The sequence below is a fragment of the Saimiri boliviensis genome, chromosome 8, assembly GCF_048565385.1.
Source record: "Saimiri boliviensis isolate mSaiBol1 chromosome 8, mSaiBol1.pri, whole genome shotgun sequence".
In the NCBI taxonomy this organism is placed as follows: domain Eukaryota; kingdom Metazoa; phylum Chordata; class Mammalia; order Primates; family Cebidae; genus Saimiri; species Saimiri boliviensis.
This window is the reverse complement of record NC_133456.1, coordinates 75,294,118-75,314,653: the sequence shown is the minus strand read 5'-3', so window position 1 is coordinate 75,314,653 and position 20,536 is coordinate 75,294,118. Positions and strand designations below refer to the sequence as shown.

At 42.5% G+C, this 20,536-nt stretch overlaps 1 protein-coding gene across 1 annotated transcript; it reads right to left on the bottom strand.

Moving 5' to 3' along the window:
• Positions 1–432: 432 nt before the first annotated feature.
• HRG (histidine rich glycoprotein) lies at positions 433–12,053 on the bottom strand. The gene is made up of 7 exons (XM_039478981.2): positions 11,808–12,053; positions 8,973–9,089; positions 7,794–7,884; positions 6,494–6,663; positions 5,459–5,539; positions 3,225–3,326; positions 433–1,762 (listed from the first exon to the last, which is right to left on the bottom strand). Exons 1-7 carry the CDS (start codon positions 11,988–11,990, stop codon positions 782–784), a joined length of 1,725 nt encoding a protein of 574 aa, XP_039334915.1. The 5' UTR covers positions 11,991–12,053; the 3' UTR covers positions 433–781.
• Between the last annotated feature and the right edge of the window lie 8,483 nt (positions 12,054–20,536).

Genomic DNA, 20,536 nt, shown 5'->3' with positions numbered 1-20,536 from the left:
GGGTTAAATTTCCCACTAAGCCAGTAGGATAGCATCCTCAAATACAAATTAATTTGTTCTAAGCATAAAGTGACATTTCTTGAACACTTAAATTTATGGTCATGATTCATGCCAGCAAACTTCTTTGCTGTTTAAAGCCAGAGGTTTGTTTACTTCATGATTGAATTTAGAACTTATTTTTTCCAAAAGAAAATTTAGATACCTAGAAATAATCACTAGGAGAGAATTTAAATCACTTTAATAATTATAAATGGGGGAGAATGGGAAATGGGAGAGCATTCAGAAAAAGAAGCGTGGCAGGCTTAATACTTAGCTGATGGGTTGATAGGTGCAGCAAACCACTATGGCACACATTTACTTATATAGCAAACCTGTACATCCTGCACATGTTCCCTGGAACTTAAACAAATAAAATAAAATAAATAATAATAATAGTTTCAGTATCATGCTTTATTGATATGCCCAGGTGTAGCCCAAGCAGTAAGAGAATATCTGGAATTAGAGTTAAGTCTGGTAAAGAAGGAGATCTGAGTGGCATAGATTTGCCTCAGGCGATGTAGTGGTGAGTGACAGAATTAGCTGCTAATTGGCAGCATTGAGCTCTTTCCTCTCCTTTCCACTTGATCTCTCTTCTCAGGCCATCTCCTTTCCCATTCCCATTTTGCTGCATCCTCAGTATGTAAGTAAGTTGGAATAACCATAATTTTCATAATTACTGGTCATTTTCTTTACGATTCCAATTCAAAGTATTATTCATTTTCCTCTTCAAAGGAATCACATTTTATTTTGGAACTGTATGTGCAAAAAACTTGGAAACTTGTGGAAACTCACTCTTGAACTTCCCTGGACATGATTCAGAGGGTGATTGAGGAAAGGGCTGAATGTCTGGCTTTGGAGGGTGGTTGTGGGGCGGCAGTGGGAAGCTGGGAAAATTGGCTTCAGGAAGTGGCAGCACCTCACCTTTCCTTAGAGGAGGGAGTCGGTACACAAATCCAGTTGGTCTGGAATGGAAGGGACAGTATCCTTTACATGGACCTCGTCTTCTCAAGTGCCCAGGTGGTGGGCCATGGCCATGGTGATGGTGACCTTGGCTATGGGGTGGTGGGTCACAGGGTCCATAGTCTTGGAAATCATGGTAGTGGGGATGGTGTCCATGGGGGTGGTGTCCATGGGGGTGATGTCCATGGGGATGCTGTCTATGGGTACCATTTTCATGAGGATGGTGTCCATGGGGGTGGTGTCCATGGGGGTGATGTCCGTGGGGATGCTGTCTATGGGTACCATTTTCATGAGGATGGTGTCCATGGGGGTGGTGTCCATGGGGGTGATGTCCATGGGGATGCTGTCTATGGGTACCATTTTCATGAGGATGGTGTACGTGGGGGTGGTGTCCGTGGGGATGCTGTCTGTGGGTACCGTGTTCATGAGGATGGTGTGCATGGGGACGGTGTCCATGGGATTGGAGGTCACTGGCATTATGATTATGAGGATGTCTTTGGGTCCTATTCATGCCAAAAGTGGCATGATGACATCTTGGGCAGGACATGGGCACCAGAGGAGCACCTTGTTGAAGTGGGGGTCTGTCTGAGTAATCTTTTTCATCTGGAGGGGGTGGGCATCCATGTTTATGTGACTTGTGGGGATGATGTTGATCTCTGGACCCATGGGGCTTAAATGGAGACTTGGTAGGAAGAGAATGCTCATGCCCACCCCATTGGAACGGACATCCCAAATGAGGTGGTACACTGCTGTTTCCATGTTCCTGGAAAAGAACACAGAAGAGTGCCTATCAGCATGTAACATAAAAGAAGGTGCTAGACACTTAACTCGATTTATACCAATGGCTCCCAGATCATAGATTCCACAAATCAGTTTTAAAAGTATTACAAAAAAGGATCTCAAATTGTTATCTGGCCCAGTTGTTATTTAAAATATAGGCAACTATCATTTGCCACCATCATTGTTTCACAAAAGAAATGATTTTTTTTGAGACTGAGTCTCGCTTTGGTCACGCAGGCTGGAGTGCAGTGGCGCAATCTTGGCTCACTGTAACCTCTACTTCTCAGGTTCAAGCGATTCTCCTGCCTCAGCCTCCCAAGTAACTGGGACTACAGGACAAAGCCACCACGCCCACCTAATTTTTGTATTTTTAGTAGAGACGGGATTTTACCATGTTGAACCCCTGGCCTCAAATGATTCACCCATCTCAGCCTCCCAAAGTGCCGGGATTACAGGCATGAGCCACCATACCCGGCTTGGAATGAAATTTTGATTAAAAAAAAAGATCCAAAAACACAATATCAGAATAAAGGATTGTCCTTTAGATGGATAAATGTTATATTAAAAAACTTTGTTATTCTTACCTTTCTTATTTTCCCTACACAGAGTGGTGAAACAATATTGTGGCCTGGCACCCATCTGTAGACCAACACTAGAAAACTAGCATTGTAACTGATATTTTTAACTAAGGCTTGGTGATATCAACATCTCTTACTCAAAAAGCCGAACACTTGACCTCTTCTCTCTCCTCCTTGTTCAGAGTTTAATTTTTAAAAATAGCTTACAGAGCCATGTTCATGGTGATAATCCTGGCCTTTTCTTTCTTTTTCTTTCTTTTTTTTTCAACTTGGGATATAAATGTTTGGATTATTTTCAGTTTTGTTTCTGATATGAAAAATTTCATGAAGCAAATCTTTGTACTCATGTAAAAAATAGAACAAAGATTTCTGAGACAGATGCAAAATATGGTTTCGCATCTTATTTTATATGTATTTACATAATAAATTTGAGGCTAATTTATTCCCCTTAGATTCTGTGCCCAATAATGTAAGTTTAGGAATGACTAAGTCTCAGCACTGCAGTCCTGACTACAAGGAGCATTTTCAAATTCATTCAAGGTTGGTTGAATTGGACATGATTTTACTTTTCTGCCGGTTGTTACTCCTCTCCAGTTATTGGAAAAGCTTTCATACTCTTTGTGTAATCTGGCAATTGCACTCCTTTCCACAGTTGTGGGGTACTCTCTGTATCTTCTTTCTTTCCTGTCTGTCTGTCTGCCTGTCTGTCTGTCTCTCTCTCTCTCTCTCTCTCTCTCTCTCTCTCTCTCTCTCACACACACACACACACACATCCATGCACAGAACTTTAGGAACCAACAACACTGTTTGTGTACATATGTCACTGAATCTGGCACTGCTGTGACCAAGTCTGCTTAGACAACCCACCTGAGGGTCAAAGACTTCGCAGTTTACGACGAGGTCTTTTGGGCTTTCCAAGTCCAAGGCTTCTGCATCATAGAACAAATCTGCTCTGCAGAATCCAAAGACCTACAAAGGAATGAGGAGCCTGTTAGTGTATGTGTCCAGGTGGTGTGAAGGTGAACAGCCAGAGTTAGCTTCCAGACATTCAGAAAAGGAAGAAGTGCTTGAGAAAAATCAGGGTAATATGATCAACTATCCACACCAATTGTTGAGCAATCTTTCCTCATCAAATTTAGGGGAAAGTGCCGGTGGTAAAGGGTGTATCATTCAACTTGCTGTGGTTTCTTTCACGAGTGGGCACCAGCACTGAGCTTCCTCATGGGTGGTGGTGAGGAAAACCACATCATTGCTGCCTTGCCTTTAGGCCAACCCTTCTGCCCTGGAGACCTAAGTTGCCCATGCCTAGGAGAATGAGGAACGGTGTCATAGAGAGAGTTTTACAACTTCAGCTGGTCCCTTGGAGGAAAGTGTTGGACAGGAGGGAATCTCATTAGCATAAACATGGGTTTTCATGGACATTGTCAAGGCAAGTGTCTGCTGGCTCCACCCTAAGTACAAGGACTACAACTGCCTGGTGCTCCTGTGCTCTAGAGGCCCCTAAACCCAGCTGTGGAAGATCGACTAGGACAGGAGGATGATTGTCTGCTCGAAGAAATTGTTAAGCATTGAGGTTCTGAGTATGGTTTGGGAATCAGAGAGACCTGTGTTCATCTTGACTTCTCCATTTCCTAGTTGTGTGAGTTTGGGAAAGTTACAAAAGATTTCTGTAAAATGGGTATAATACTATGTACTCACAGGTTGTGGGAGGACTTAATTAAATGAGAGGATGCTGTAAAACACTTATCCCCAAGCCTCTTCTTCAGCTCTGATGCTTCAGCTCTGGGTTTACATTATCCACACCAAGATCATGAAGGGTTTGTTGGCCATAGGCATAGGTGAGGGAGGTGTCTTTTCTGGTGCTGGTAGCCACTAAGAAGGACTCTAGACCTGGTTCAGTTTGGATATTAGAACAGCTAGAAAAGGTACTAATGGATGGTTTCTCCCTTTTGACCTGGGAAAATGTGTTGTTAAGCCTCAGAAAAATCCTGGACTTGACATCATAGTTAAAATTCCATTTCCTAACACTCTCTAGCTGAGTGCCCTTAGGTAAGTGGTTTTAATTTTAGGTCCCCTTGTCACAAGGAAATGGAGGCAGATACTTGCTTTTCCTTGTCAGCAGGGTTTTCATGAGGCTCTGACGTGGCAATAATAGATGTGGAGGTGTTTCTTTAACTGTAGGTCACCATGCAAGTACCAGGTAGTATTAATAATGTCTTCCTGCAGGTACATGGGATCTATTTGTAAATGATTAGAGGAAAAAATCCCGCTGGACTTTGTATGAGAATAACTAAGTTTTAATCTCAGTTTGGTTGTGAACATTGGCAAGACCTTTCCTTTGCTGAGCTTCAGTTACCTTCTCAATTTGTCAGGTGGGATTCCTGTGAGTGTCAATGATGTAGAATTAATAAAACCACTAGGTGTAGGGTCTTAGTACAAGTTGCTATAGTTTTAACTAAGCCTTTAATCCTAACGGGTTAAGAAACTCAGTTTTAAGTTTAGGTATATATCATGTATATTTTAAAATCATATTCTTATGATTCACTTATGTGTTCTGTGCTTCAGTTTCCCTATCTGCTAATTTGGGATAAAAATACCATATCTCATATGGTAGTGTGAGGCTTAATAAGTTTTCATAGGCTGGGTGCAGTGGCTCACATCTATAATCCCAGCACTTTGAGAGGCAAAGGTGGGCAAATCACCCGAGGTCAGGATTAGCATGTTGAAACCCCGTCTCTACTAATAATACAAAAATTAGCTGGGCAGGGTGGCGCATGGCTGTAATCCCAATTACTTGGGAGGCTGAGGCAGGAGAATCACTTGAACCCGACAGGTGGAGGTTGCAGTGAACCAAGATCGTGCCATTGCACTCCAGCCTAGACAACAAGAGTGAAACTCCCTCTCAAAAGCAAAACAAAACAAAACAGGTTATCCTATGTGTAAAGCACTTAGAAGAGTGCCCAGCAGGTACTGTGCTTCCCAGATAATACTTCGTATTTCATAGACATTTCTTCCTCGTCCTTCTCCTTCTTCTTCTGCTTCTTCTCTTTCTTTTTTCTCTGTGACACTAGTCAACGATCACAGACATTTCTTATACTCACATTAGGGTGTCTGGGGAAACGGTTCCTGGAACAGTTCCTCACAGAGAAGTCCACGTAGTAACTGGTTCCTTCCCCTCCTCTCTAGAACAGATGGGATCAAAATAGTTTCAAGACCAGACAAAGAAAAAGGAAAAAAAAAAAAAAGTAGTAGATACCTACCATTCAATATTTTGTAAGGCAGTATGAGAATTCAAAATCACCAACACATTTCATTTTTTAAATGGTTTCTGTATCACTTAAGTAATAAAGTGTACACCATTTCACTGAAAAGTTTCAAATCACCCCTTCTGCACTCCAACTTCTCAGAGTTTTCATTCTCATTCAATTGATGTGTTTCCTCTTTGAGTGTTTTCCTGGATATGTTACACATACAGAGGTAGATCTGAATATTTCATATAAATGGCCTCATAGTCTAAGTACTGTTCTATAACCTGCCTTTTTCTTACCAGTGTGTCTTGAAACTCTTTCCAGTGCACATGGGTTGCAAACATTCTTTGAGCACCTGCATGGTACACATTTCCTTACTTGTATGCAACACAATCTATTTAACTTTGCATTTTCTGAATGCATGGCAAATGTCAACCCATTGTTCTACAAGACAGCTCTGGGCGAGAGCACTTGGGTCCTTGTGGAGAGAGCAGGGAACCATCTAATTTTAGGCACATTACTTGGTGTGGTGAGGCCATTTCTCTGAACCTCAGTTTTCCATCGTAGTACAAGAAGGTTAGTATTGGATGATTTGTAATGACACAATCCTCTTGAGCTCTTGTCTTTCCCTGTTTCTTCTTTAGATTTTCCCTCCTTTCTGTCAGATGTCCACTGCCTTACCCATCCTTCAAAAAATAAAAGTGTTTCAGGAAGGCAATTTTTGGTATTTTTTTTTATACCCGCTCCCTGTGTTTTATGGTCCCAAAGGTGTCCGATTAAAAGGCAGCCGGTCAATTGAGGCAGGTGGAGAGGGTGTGTTGTTCAGTTCCTGCTGCCGGGTTGGAGTCTGGGCCCTCAGACTCCAGATGAACCTTAGTGGAGACTCACCACCACTCTTGCAACTCTCTCGATTTGGTCCACTCTGAAAGAGGCGAAGTCATCATTCTCCTCTTTGTACTTCTCCAGGGCTTTGTCGGCTTGTTTTCTGTAGGGCTCGGTATCCTCAAAGAAATGTAAGAGGTCGGGACTGTCTTTGGTATTGGCCAGTGCTGAAGAGACTGGAGAAAGAAGATGGCAGTGTCACAGTTAAGGGCTGTAAATGTTAATGGTGGCAAGAATGACAATAACTTTCATTTTACAGATGGACAAATTGAGGCTTGGAAGAGCTAAGTAACTGCTTTAAGATCAATCCGCCATTCAGCAACGGAATTAAACTGCTGATTCTTCCTTCCAGTCTTTCTGATCCTCATGTCTGTGTTGTGACCCCTACTCATGATGCCTTCACCAGTACCATTGATAAAGTGCTAACATATATACATGTATTTTAAATAATAGAGATGGGGTTGTGCCACATTGCCCAGGCAGTCTCAAACTCCTAGGCTCAAGCAACCCTCAGGCCTCAGTCTCCCAAAGTGCTGGGAATATAGGTGTGCGCCACTGCGCCAGGCCACTAATATTTGAATAAGTTCTTCCTGTTGTTGCCAAGGAGGAAGAGGGAACATTAACATAGAGTTTTGCCCAGAGAGAGGAGAAGATACAGCTCATCCTTTCTTCAATGCAACCTCCTATGGAAGTAGCTTGCTTTTTTGTATATAACATCATATTTGGATTTGCTATTTTTAAAAGGAATTCTGTGATAATTCTTTTTGAAAATGTCAATTAAAAGGGTATGGAATTTAGAGTTAATGCTCTTTGGATAGTGGCATGTATTCACAATATCTTGGCTTTGTTCTCAAGGCCAAGTCTTTAACCTCCTTGAGCCTCAATTATTTTGTCTTAAATAGAAAGTATCATAATCTTGACTTCATAGTCCCAAGTCTTTACTTCCTCCCAAGATTATACAGCTGGCAGATGATGACTCAAGCTAAAGCAAGTCTGACACTCCAGAGCCTGCATGTACAATGATGTTAACCTACCTCTCATAAATCTCTATTTTTATGTATTGAATTTCTTTAAAGGAAGGTGTACCAGGACCAGGGGAAACTTGTCTCTCTTCTATTCTCTGGAGAATGAATAATAATGGAGTCTATGAGGGCTTTTCTTTCGTGTACATCATATATGTACCTGAATACATATGAATACATATTAATATATATGAATATATATGTACATAGATGAGACAAATACCACTGTATGATTGAATTTGTATTAATCAAGAATTAATTAGCAATTTAGCAGATTACCTTACCAGAACCTGTGGTGCAGTTAAAGTCAATCACTCTCAGATCCTGGGATTCATGGGAATGTCTTATAGCTATTACCTTACATTGTCCGATCACCTGTAAGAAAGAGACTCTTGAGAGTTTGCTGAGTCACTGCATCCTGCCTTCCTCAGGTTGGATATGAAAGAGCAAAAAGGTGATGCAGCATCCTCCTACTGTTCACTTAAAACGCATTTCCTTCATCAGAGCTTGTCTCAAAACCTGCATTTTCATAGTCAGTGTCTGTGTGCTGCATCCTGTTGGCACTCAACATCCTCATGAGAACCAGCGAGAAACTATTTAAAGTATCATGACCATACCCCAAACATTTTCAAGGGAAAAAGTGGCGAAACTCCCAGGAGTGTGAACCTGCCATTTTCTGGAAATGAGATCTTGAATCTGTGCTCATTCATCTTCATGTTCTCCCCCTGTGTCAGAGAGCCTGGCATTTGAGTACCCACCTCCCACATGCAAAGCCAGATCTTATTCCTCAGCATATGTCCTAGATGCTGAACAAGACCCAACTCCTCACTGCGAGTTATCCCTTTGGCCATTCCTGAAAACAGGACCATTGTTCATAGGACACAATCACAACTTCACAGATTCTCATACCTATAGACTGCCAAGAGTGGAAAGCCCTGAGAGTCTGTGAATTCCTAAACCCACTTCTTACTTTGCAGTCAAAAAAACACCGAAGTGGAGGGATGTTATGAGATGAATGCCCAAGGACTCACAACTGGTCATGCTCTTTCATGGGACCACAGCCCTGCTGAGTTGTCTTGAACTGGGTTCCCAGAAAGACTCTCAAGAGCAGGCGTCCCCAAACTATGGCCTGCGGGCCGCATGCTGCCCCCCGAGGCCATTTATCCAGCCCCCCACTGCACTTCAGGAAGGGGAACCTCTTTCATTGGTGGTCAGTGAGAGGAGCACAGTATGTGGTGGCCCTCCAACGGTCTGAGGGACAGTGAACTGGCCCCCTGTGTAAAAAGTTTGGGGACGCCTGCTCAAGAGTATTGCTCAAGGTCAACATCATCTTCATGAATCTCAAGACAAAAGCTGCCCTTTCTCTTCTGCTGTGTTAGCCCAGGAATTGGCTTCCCTGAATGAACAGAGTAGATGGAAAATAAGAATGGTAAGAGCAAAGCAAAGGTACCCTGTTTCCTTACTGTATCAGATGGACGTCTGGAACCAGCTGGCTCACAGTCATTCCCGTGTTTCCTGGATAGGACCCAGCAGTTAGATTCTTGCACATCTAAGGCTAAGTAATATATAGTTGCAGTTTCCTGAGGAATGCCAAAAGCAACATGTGAGTAGCACGTGGAAGCCTAGTGGGTTGTTTTTTTTTTTTTTTTAAATTAAGCCCATATATTTCTTTCTTTCTTTCTTTCTTTCTTTTTTTTTTTTTTTTTTTTTTTGGTAAAGTTTTTTGAACATGTTAGCAGACTTTATTCTTCCTGGATATATTTTAAATAAATGTTCTTTAAATAACTTAGCATTGAAAACTTTACAAACCATGAATTATCTTAAAATGGTTGAGATTCTTTTTCCTTTTATCCTTTAAATAGTCTAAGCCAGGGTGGGTTTTTATAGACACCCCTATTTTCCAAGGGCATGTAATCGATTCTCAAATCGACTTTCTCCAAATAGGAATTCCTGTATGAACAGGGCCAGTCTATGGTAAATTAATTTAGATGATCCTCTCCCTTTCTTTGCAGATGCCCTACCTTTGTGTCATTTCATCTATTGATGCCAATAAATAGCTTCAGTAGTTACTTCCAGATTTTCTTTTTGAGTGGGCCTGATGTGTCTTCTGCCCATAAACTTTAAGAAGCTATGACTAAATGGCAGTGGTTAGTGGAAGTGTCATCACCTATACACACCTAGAAGTTTAGGCAGTGACGGCCTCATCAGGGCCTCCAATCTGTCCTTGTAGTTGTGTCCTCTCGCCCAGGTCTATTCCTGAACATGGATTTTCTGCCTTGGCGTCACTGTGCCCAAAGCTAAATCCTCTCTCTTCCCTTGCAAACCAGCTGCCTCTCCACTTCCCTCGTCTTTGCCAGTGGCACCACTAATTACATATTGCCTTAGCCTCTGCGGTAAAACATGTAAACCTACTAGATGTCTCTCTTGTCCTTGCTTTTGCTATCTAGTCACTACGCTCTGAATAGCCTTTCTTGGAAATGTGTCTCATGTCTGTTCCTCAGTCTTATTGCCCTGCCTCCCACTACCCAGATCTCATCCTCGTTCTTTCATTCCTGAATACGTAAATAGCTTTCTAGTTCATGTCCCCATCTTTTGCCTCAGTTTCCCCAGGCAGACCAGGTCCTCTCTCCACCCACTCACTCTCTATGCTAGCTCTCAGTGGTAGCTCTGTGCGGAGGCATCCTGTGCCCTAACATGTGGCAACGAGCCTGGCATGGGACTAATGGTCACTGAATTACTAGTTGAATCCTAAATTCCTGCACACCTGTTCTCTGCAACCTGCTGTGCCTCCCTCTGTGATACTTTCAGAAGGGTAAATTGTCCTCTGCAGTACTCCTTGTCTGGCCTCGCTAACTTCAGTTTTTCCATCAGAGGAAGAGTAGGTTATTTGAGGGGCTTAGAGGGAGGCTTCTTGTCTCTCTGTAATGTCTATGAGCTCCTAGAGTCCAATTTAGACAGGCATGTAATCTAAGTGAAGACAGTAAGCTTGCTTCACCTCAAGACGAGCCCACAGGCTGCTCCCACCTGATGGCTGCTCCAGAACCCACATGGAACTTCTGGAACCCCCCTGCTTATATTCAGTGGCTCCCTAACACTTTTCCTCCTGATTCCCTACCCTCCTAGAAGTGGTGGTGCCAGGAATTCACCAGGAACACCTTTCACAGACCTGTTCAAATCCTACCACGCATTATTACACAGTGGAAGCCTCCTCCCATCCAGTCTCACTAAATCTCCCCTCATTAAACTGCTCTGGTACATTTATCACTTCTTTTATCAGTTGGCTATTGTTGGGGCTCAAAACATGATACCTCAAAGTATGGTACTTTGTCATGCTGAGTCCTTTGAACTGAAGGAAATGGGAAGGGCAAGACCTGTCTGACCTTCTCCTGCCCCTTGTTCTCCTACTCTGCTTTCTCCCGCAAGGCAAGCCATAGGAACTAAAATTTCTCTTCTCCAGGGCAAGTCACAGAAGATGGAAGCCCTCTCCCTAAAAGCATCCATAAATCCTAAAATGTGAATCTAACCTTCCCCCGGGGTCTTTCTTTGTAGGAGCTAGCCATAAAGAAATTCTCTGACCTACTCTGTTTGATAAGTAGGTGCTCAGATCTGCATACCATAGGGATCCTGCTTCATACTTGGGGGCAAGAAATGCCACACAGAGAGGTCAAGGAGAATTCAAACAGGCAGACCTTGTGGGGTCCTTCCTTCAGTCTATGGCTTTTAGATCACCACCTTTTGTCCCATCTTACTTCTGCATTCTGTACACTCTTCATCAATTCTAAGTATGCAAGTGGGCAGTTTCCCTGGATATCTGGGTCTTCATTTATGAAGACTTCTGTGTCCGGTAAACATTGGGTTAAATAAATTTGTATATTTTCTTCTGTTAATCTGTCTACCAGTTTTATTTCAGGGTCAGTCAGGAGCCTTAGGAGGGTTGAGAAAACTTTTCCTTCTCTCGAGTTTATCCTAACTTACACAGTTTGCCTGTATGTGCCAGCATATTATCATTTCCTGGAGGCCAAGGCCTATAGTTTATTCTAATGTTTCTCTGGCAGTACTCAGGTGTAACTGGGCTCAGCATAAATGTTTATATGTACTCACAAATTAAATCATAGTTAAGGGCATACTAATAACGTTAGTTTGAAGGAAAAAAGAACAATTTAGAGCAGCCACAGAAGCCAAACAGAAAACTCTGACCAAAGCCATCCATTATGCAAAGCAGTAAGCATAGGGGTAGAGTCACATTCGCCCCTGGTGCATAGTCTCCCAACTGAACTCTGCCATTGGCCATTCCTCACCACTCTGTCCAAATGGGCATCAGCAACCCGCAGCAATTGGAAAAGGTAGCCATCCCGTCGCCTTTTATTGATCAGGTCTAGAGCTTTCTCGGCCTCCGGCTCAACAGCATTGCAGTCAGTGGGACTCACAGCACACGAATACTGCAGTGTGATCAAAAGCAGTGCTGCAATGAATGCCTTCATTTTGTTAAACCATACCTCGCTATGATCTTCCACCACGGAGAATTTTATACAGACTTTCTGAGACACACGCAATTAATTAAACAAAACCTTTATACATTTTCCTTGTGTAACTGGGGATGTTCACCTTGACCCTGAGTTCAAATAACCATCAACAAGCTGTAAATGATTAGTGAGTCCTGGGGTCAGAAAGTTGAGAAATGCTGCTGATGAGAGGGTGGAACCGTGATCTGCACAGATCTGGATTTTTCTAGTAGGTAGCAGATCCAAAATACGTTTTTGAACATAAGCACTGCCTATGCTAATGTAGGCGGGAGGTCTAGGGGTAATTTTTCTCCATCTGCCTGTCTGTCTCAGCTGGAAATCTCCATCATCAGTCAGTTGATCATGGCACTAAAACTCCTTAGTAGATGGCAGCTGCATTATCTTAGGGAGGTAATGTGTTTAACAGGTACCATCATAAAAGAAAGTGACTTTAGGTAAAATAGAATAATTAAGAGGCTATCCTTTTGAGGTCAGATCTGAATTTCTAACCTGGCTCTGTTACTTTCTTACTGTGTAATGCTGGGTAAGCAACAAAAGTTATTTGATTCTTTGCTGTTGTTGATGTTGTTTTTGTTGTTTGGGACGGAGTTTCACTCTTGTTGCCCAGGCTGGAGTGTAATGGCGTGATCTTGGCTCACTGCAACCTCTACCTCCCAGATTCAAGCAATTCTCCTGCCTCAGCCTCCCAAGTAGCTGGGATTACAGGCATGTGCCACCACACCCAGCTAACTTTTTGTATTTAGTAGAGACAGGGTTTCACCATCTTGGTCAGGCTCGTCTCAAACTCCTAACCTCAAGTGATCCATTCACGTCAGCCTCTCAAAGTGCTGGGATTACAGGCATGCGCCACCGCGCCTGGCCACTTATCTGATTCTTAGTTTCCTCATTTATAAAATATGGATTGTTACCCCTTGGCAGGCTTGTGTGATAATTAAATAAGAAAACAACCAATGTGAAGCACCCAACATAATTCTTGGCATAGAGTAGATGCCGAATAAGTGATGCTATTTGTTATTATTATGTGCCTGCAAAGAAGTTGGGGACACCTCATGCCATCCCAATTCTCGGTGGCCCTTAAAGCATGCCGAAAAGAATTGGTTCATGTGGAAGAGGATGGTGGTGAGAGCAAGAGTCAAATAGTTGGATGCCAATCTCACAGTGAGAGGGGATCAGCAGTGGGGGAACTGGGCTCTGACACAGCTGACCCCCTACCCTCACCCTTCAGAAGAAACCCATATACCTACATGTAACCCTCAGACCAGAAGAGCCAGCAGCATCAGAATGGACCAGAGGGAATCAGCCTAAGTTCCGTCCTCACTACCCACAGCCAGTTAGGCATCATTGCCATTCCTCCCTGTTCTGCCTCTACCATGAGTATCTGTGGGGGTCCGCACTCATGTCTCTCAGACTTGGCTTCATATTAGAATCACCCCAGGAGCTTTAAAAAGTCCTGAGGTCAAGGACTCCCTCCAGGACAATTTAATCAGAATCTCTGGGAGTGGACTCTGATATGAGTCGTTTTAAAACTCCTAGGCGATCCAGTGTGTGCAGTCAAGGTTGAGAATTACTGGGATTCTAGAGACAACTGAAGAGAGGGAAAGGATTTGAAGAGAGAAAGAAAAGGGAGGTATATGAAAAGTAGACCTCATTTCCACAAGTCACAGGGTTAATGAGTGCAACGTGTTTTGAATAATGTTTGCCAATGAACTTTTAATGTCAGTAACCCTGGCTTTTAAATACCCAATGGGACCAGTCCATTGTAACTGAGAATGACAGGAATGTAGGGAATCTGCTCAAGGTGTTGTTAAAAGGCTACAACCCAGTGGGGAAGGGGAAAGCTACTGATGAAAAAAAAAAACTATTTTGAGTTTTTGTTATTATGAGTTGAGCTCCTTAATGAAGTTTTTCTTTTATGGCTATATTGGCTGCACCCTACGTGGGGTGTCCTGGGTGAGCCAAATGCTGGTATAGAGAAAGGAGGGGAATGTTGAGGGGCTGGGAAGAGGCATCCAGAACAGGAATATGATTTTTCTACAGTACTGATCTGCTGAGAGTAAGGGAACCTCAGGGAGCCATGCATCCTCTTCCTCTTGCTTTATTGAGTCTTTAAGAGCGATACAGTACTCACAATGCCATTCTAGCATCTGGAGTAGCTTCAGGGGAGAGAGCACATTAAGGGTGCTGGGATGGTCATGGTTGGGAGGAGGCAGAATGGTAGTAAGTAAGAGAGACATTCTGTCCTGAGGACTCTCCATGATCCGGGAAGTGACATTTGGCTTTGGGGATGGTTCCTGTTAGCATTAGGGGAACCACAGAGTGGCCTCGGATGGAAGTGCTTACTTTACACAGATGGTATCTGGGCAAACTAAGGCAGGTAGAATCTTCATCTTCACATTTTCTTTTCTTTTCTTGTTCTTTTTCTTTAGACAGAGTCTTACTCTATTGCCCAGGCTGGAGTGCAGTGGAGTCATCTCGGCTCACTGTAACATCTGCCTCCCAGGTTCAAGCAATTCTTCTGTTTCAGCCTCCCAAGTAGCTGCAACTACAGACACCCACCACCACATCCGGCTAATTTTTGTATTTTTAGGAGAGACGTGGTTTCACCATATTGGTCAGGCTGGTCTTGAACTCCTGACTTCAGGTGATTCACTAGCCTCGGCCTCCCAAAGTGCTGGGATTATAGGAATGAGCCACTGCGCCCAGCTGTCTTAACATTTTCATTCTGCATTTAGGTTATTTCTGGGTGTCCTGGCTATTTTATCAGAAAAAAGAGTTACCTAGCAGACTTTTTTTTTTTTCCTTTTGAGACGGAGTCTCGCTCTATCACCCAGGCTGGACAGCAGTGGTACAATCTCAGCTTACTGCAACCTCCGCCTCCCAGGTTCAAGTGATTCTCCTGCCTAAGCCACCTGAGTAACTGGGATTACAGGCATGTATCGCCATGCCTGGCTAATTTTTGTATTTTTAGTAGAGACAGGTTTCACCATGTTGGTCAGGCTAGTCTCAAACCCGACCTTGTGATCTGCCTGTCTGGGCCTCTCAAAGTGCTGGGATTACAGGTGTGAGCCACTGTGCCCAGCCACTTAATAGAATTTTTATACTTTAAAGCTTTTGACTCATAATAGAACACATGCTCTTTGCAAAAAATGTAGAAAATACAAAAAGCATAAGGAAAATTCACCTCTAATTCTACAACCATGAGGAAAACCAACTATTTATAATATATAATTGCTTCATACACTTTTTGCTATCTGAATATATGTAATATATATATTTTGCAGGGAGCATCACACACTGGGGTCTGTTGGGGGGAACTAGGGGAGGGACTGCAGGGGGGTAGGGAGTTGGGGAGGGATAACATGGGGAGAAATGCCAGATATAGGTGATGGGGATGGAGGCAGCAAACCACATTGCCATGTATGCACCTATGCAACAATCCTGCATGTTCTTCACATGTACCCCAGAGCCTAAAGTGCAATAAAATATATTATATATATATATATATAGTATCATTAGAATCACTCTGTACATACAAGTGTTTCTTTTCCTCCACTGTAGTTGAGTATGTATTTACTTATAACCTCTATTTTTTTCAGGTATTAATAAAAACCATGTAAGCTTTATAAATGTTTTTGTGTTTTTATAGGATTTTTAAATTTTGAGTTATTTTTAAGTATACAATTTTTAGTCATAAATATAATCCCTGCACAAAGTAAAAAAGCAAACAATATTTTATAATATTATAAAATAAAAAGCCTCTTTCCTCCATTCTTCACCCCCCAAACCTTTTGCCAAGATAAGGACTTTTAACAATGCCTTGCTGTATGGGGTTTAAATATTGTATTTTCCTTTAAGGTTATACCTTGAGGACTTTCTCAGATCATTAAATATTCTTCAGAATATTGCATGTTATATATGTGTTAATGTATTAAATGTTCCCCAATTTTTGGCCATGCATATTTTTTCCAGTTATTTGTTCTTATAAGTCATGCTGCAAGGGACCTCTTTGTAAATCTCTATTTCTTTGAGAATCACTAGAGTGGTTGACAGAATTTTATGAAATTTAATTTTTTGTAATAGGAGTCACTTTTTAAAGAAAACACAGTTTTTATCAACTCCTGAGTAGCTGGGATTATAGGCATGCACCACCACACCCGGCTAATTTTTATATTTTTAGTAGAGACGGGGTTTCACCATGTTGGTCAGGCTGGCCTTGAACACCCGACCTTATGATCCACCTATTTTGTTAATTTACTTTAAAAATGGGCTTTATTATTTCAGAGTAGTTTTATGTTGACAGCACAAATGAGTGGAGAGTACAGAGTTCCTATGGAGCCCCTACATATGCCCCTCACACTCACAGTCTCTTTTACTATAAACCTTTGCACACTAGCAGAGCATTTGTTACAACTGATGAACTTACAATGACACATCGTTATCATCTTGATGTTGTACATCTATGGGTTTCAGCAAATGATGAAATGTATTCACCATTGTAGTAGCATACAGAATAGTTTCACTGCCTTAAAAATCCTCTGTGCTCCACATATTCCATCCCTGTCTCCTTGCTAGCCACTGGCAACCAGTGGTCTTTTTACCATCTTCATAATTTTGCCTTTTCTAAAATGTTACATAGTTGGAACCATACAGTATTTAATCTTTTTAGATTGGTTTCTTTCACTTACTAATATGTATTTAAAACCTTCCTCCATGTCTTTTTATGGCCTGACATTCATATTTTTTTTTAGTGTCAAATAATATTCCATTGTCTGGATTTACTTATCCACTCACCTTGTGAAGGACATCTTTGTTGCTTCCAAGTTTTAACAATTACGAGCAGATCTGCTATGAATATCCATATGGGGGTTTTTGTATGGACATAAGTTTTCACCTCATTTGGGTAAATACCAAGGAGTGTGACTACTGGATACTACTGGATCGTATGATTGGAGTATGTTAAGTTTTGTAAGTAATGCCAAACTGTCTTCCAAAATGGCAATACCATTTGCATTCCCAGCAGCAATAAATGAGAAGTTTTTTGCTCCACATCCTTGCCACCATTTGGTATTGTCAGTGTTCTGGATTTTGGCCATTCTCACAGATGCATAGTGGTATCTCATTGTTACTACAATTTGCATGTCTTTGATGACATATGAAGTTCGCTACAGTTCAGCATTTTTTTCAGATGTTTACTTACCATCTTTATATTTTTTGGGGTGAGGTTTAAATCTTCTGCTTATTTTTATTTTTAAAACTTCTCTTTTAAGTTCATGGGTACCTGTGCAGGTTTGTTATATAGGTAAACTCATGTCATAGGGGTTTGTTGTACAGATTATTTGTCACCCAGGTACTAAGCCTAGTACCCAACAGTTTTTCTGCTCCTCTCCCTCCTCCCACCCACCAGCCTCAAGTAGGTCCCAGTGTCTGTTGCTTCCCTCTACCTGTCCATGTGTTCTTATTATTTAGCTCCCACTTCTAAGTGAGAGCATGTGGTATTTAGTTTTCTGTTCCTGCATTAGTTTGCTATGGATAATAACCTTCAGTTTCATCCATGTTTCTGCAAGACACGGTCTCTCTCTTTTTTTTTTTTTCCCATTTTTAACTTAGGTTTTTCATTTTCCTGTTGTTGAATATGTTCATTTTAAACATTCAGCTGAGATAACTCTTAATATTATATAACTAGAAATACTGAGCTCCCAAAATTTTGTTGTAGATTAGTGTTAGCAATTTGCAAACTACTGATGACTTGAACACAAGAGCCTGAGATCAGTAATAAATGCAGCATTTTGCAACTGTTGATAAGGATGTAGATTAGCTTGTCTGCCTGGAGTCTCCAGAGTAAGAAAAAAAGATCAAGGACTGAAAGCCAGAGAAACAGCATCTGAGAGATGAGCCAGAGAAGAGGAACCAAGGTGGGACATGACGGGGAGTGTAGATAGAAGAAAAACCTGGAGGGTGTGGGGCAAAGTCTACTTGAAAAAGTCTAAAAAGCAAGCAAGGTCAGCATTGCCAGATGCTTGAAAGTGTAAGTAAAAGTGAACAGAAATGCTTCTTTTTAAAAAAAATTTAGAGTAAAAGATTGTTAGGGAACACCAAGTCAGTGGGTTATAAGAAAAGAGATGGATTCACATTACAGTGACCTAAGGAATGAAGAGGTGGTGAGGAAGTGGCAGGCATGGGAACAACCTAGTTTTTCACAAATTAAGCCATGGAAAGAGAAAGGAGGTGGTAGGTAGGAGGAGCCACAAAGTTTGAGGCCCTTTCCCATCCTTTTACCAGTAGAGAAGGGCCTTATAGAACACCTCTTGGGAAACCCCAGTTGGGGCTTGTAATGGTTTCTCTCTGTTTGCCTCAGGCCCATCCTTTGACTTTCTCTGCCTGGCCTTGTCTCCCAGGCTGGCTCCAGGAAACTCAAAAACCCAGGCTCCCCTGCTGGCTAGTTTACTGTTGGGTTCAAAGAGCCAATGGGAGGAGGAGATTGGAAGGAAGCAGGAAGGGAGGGGAAGGGAAGGGTGCTTATTCCCTGCTCCTTCCCGCTCCAGCACCAGGTTCTGCAGGGGCTACATCCCTCCACCTGCGGGGTGGCTTCTCCAAAGGACAGCTCTAATAGATCGGGGAAGCCAGCCACTCCTGCTCCTGCTCAGCATCAGGTGGCAAAGGCTCCCTGCTGATGCTGTTGTCCAGATGCCTCAGCATCCCTTGACCTTCCCTTTGCCTGGGCCACAAGCCTTCACTAAAGTTCCCTTCACTGAAGTCTTTTTCTTTTTTTGAGACGGAGTCTATCTCTCTTACCCAGGCTGGCAGCATACAGTGGCATGATCTTGGCTCACTGCAAACTCCACCTCCCAGGTTCAAGCGATTCTTCTGCCTCAGCCTCCTGAGTTGCTGGGATTACGCCCTGCCTCCTCCCTCCCATCCTGCTTCCTTCCAATCTCTGCCTCCCATTGGCTCTTTGAACCAATGACATGAGAAATGAGACCTAAGGAATGAAGAGATGATATACCATCAAGCCCAGCTAATTTTTGCATTTTTAGTAGAGACAGGGTTTCACTATGTTGGCCAGGCTGGTCTCGAACTCCTGACCTCCAGTGGTCCACCCACCTTGGCCTCCCAAAGTGCTGGAATCACAGGCGTGAGCCACCGCGCCACAACAACTAAAGTCTTTTTAGTTGAGCCACCTGAGTACAATTCTGCTTCTTTCAGATCCTGACCAACAGGGTGTAAGACCCCACATGACACCCCCGCATAATCACTTCCTTATGAGAAGCAGATAAGAGGAACAGAGTGCACAATGGTTGAATTAATTTACATTCCCACCAACAGTGTAAAAGTGTTCCTATTTCTCCACATCCTCTCCAGCATCTGTTGTTTCCCGATTTTTTAATGATCGCCATTCTAACTGGTGTGAGATGGTATCTCAATGTGGTTTTGATTTGCATTTCTCTGATGACCAGTGATGATGAGCATTTTTTCATATGTTTGTTGGCCTCCTGTATGTCTTCTTTTGTAAAGTATCTGTTCATATCCTTTGCCCATTTTTGAATGGGCTTGTTTGTTTTTTTCTTGTAGATCTGCTTTAGTTCTTTGTAAATTCTGGATATCAGCCCCTTGTCAGATGGGTAAGACCTGGAACCAACCCAAATGCCCAACGATGATAGACTGGATAGGGAAAATGTGGTACATATACACCATGGAATATTATGCAGCCATCAAAAACGATGAGTTCACGTCCTTTATAGGGACATGGATGAACCTGGAAACCATCATTCTCAGCAAACTGACACAAGAGCAGAAAATCAAACACCGTATATTCTCGCTCATAGGCGGGTGTTGAACAATGAGAACACATGGACACAGGGAGGGGAGCACTACACACTGGGGTCTGTTGGGGGGAAATGGGGGAGGGGCGGGGGGTGGGGAGGTGGGAAGAGATAGCATGGGGAGAAATGACAGATACAGGTGAGGGGACGGAAGGCAGCAAAGCACACTGCCATGTGTGTACCTATGCAACAATCTTGCATGTTCATCACATGTACCCCAAAACCTAAAATGCAATAAAAAAAAAAAAAAAAAAAAAGAGGAACAGAGTGCAAATATTGTCTACTTCTCTTATGCAAATTACCCCAAGACCTATGTGCCTCTTCTAACAGCGGCCAGGATAGAGGACAATAGCTGCATCTGCACATTCTCTGTCAAAATATCCAGAGTCCTATCTGGTGTGCATGTGCACATATATATTACTGAATGAGGGGAAGTTGATCCTGCAGTGTTTGAAGGATGAAAAACATAGACTATAATTGAATGCTATAATGGGCCCTCCTCTGTCTGTCCTGGAGAAATTGTAACACTGATGAGAACTGTCATGGTCTGGTACTCCCACAGTGTCTACCACAGGCCACACGTGCACTTCTCTTCCATGTGCCCCCAGTTCTAAGTGAATTACCTGACTCTTGAGACCTGGAGACTTTCAGACAGATGAAAAGAGTTAGAGGGTTGGAAATGGT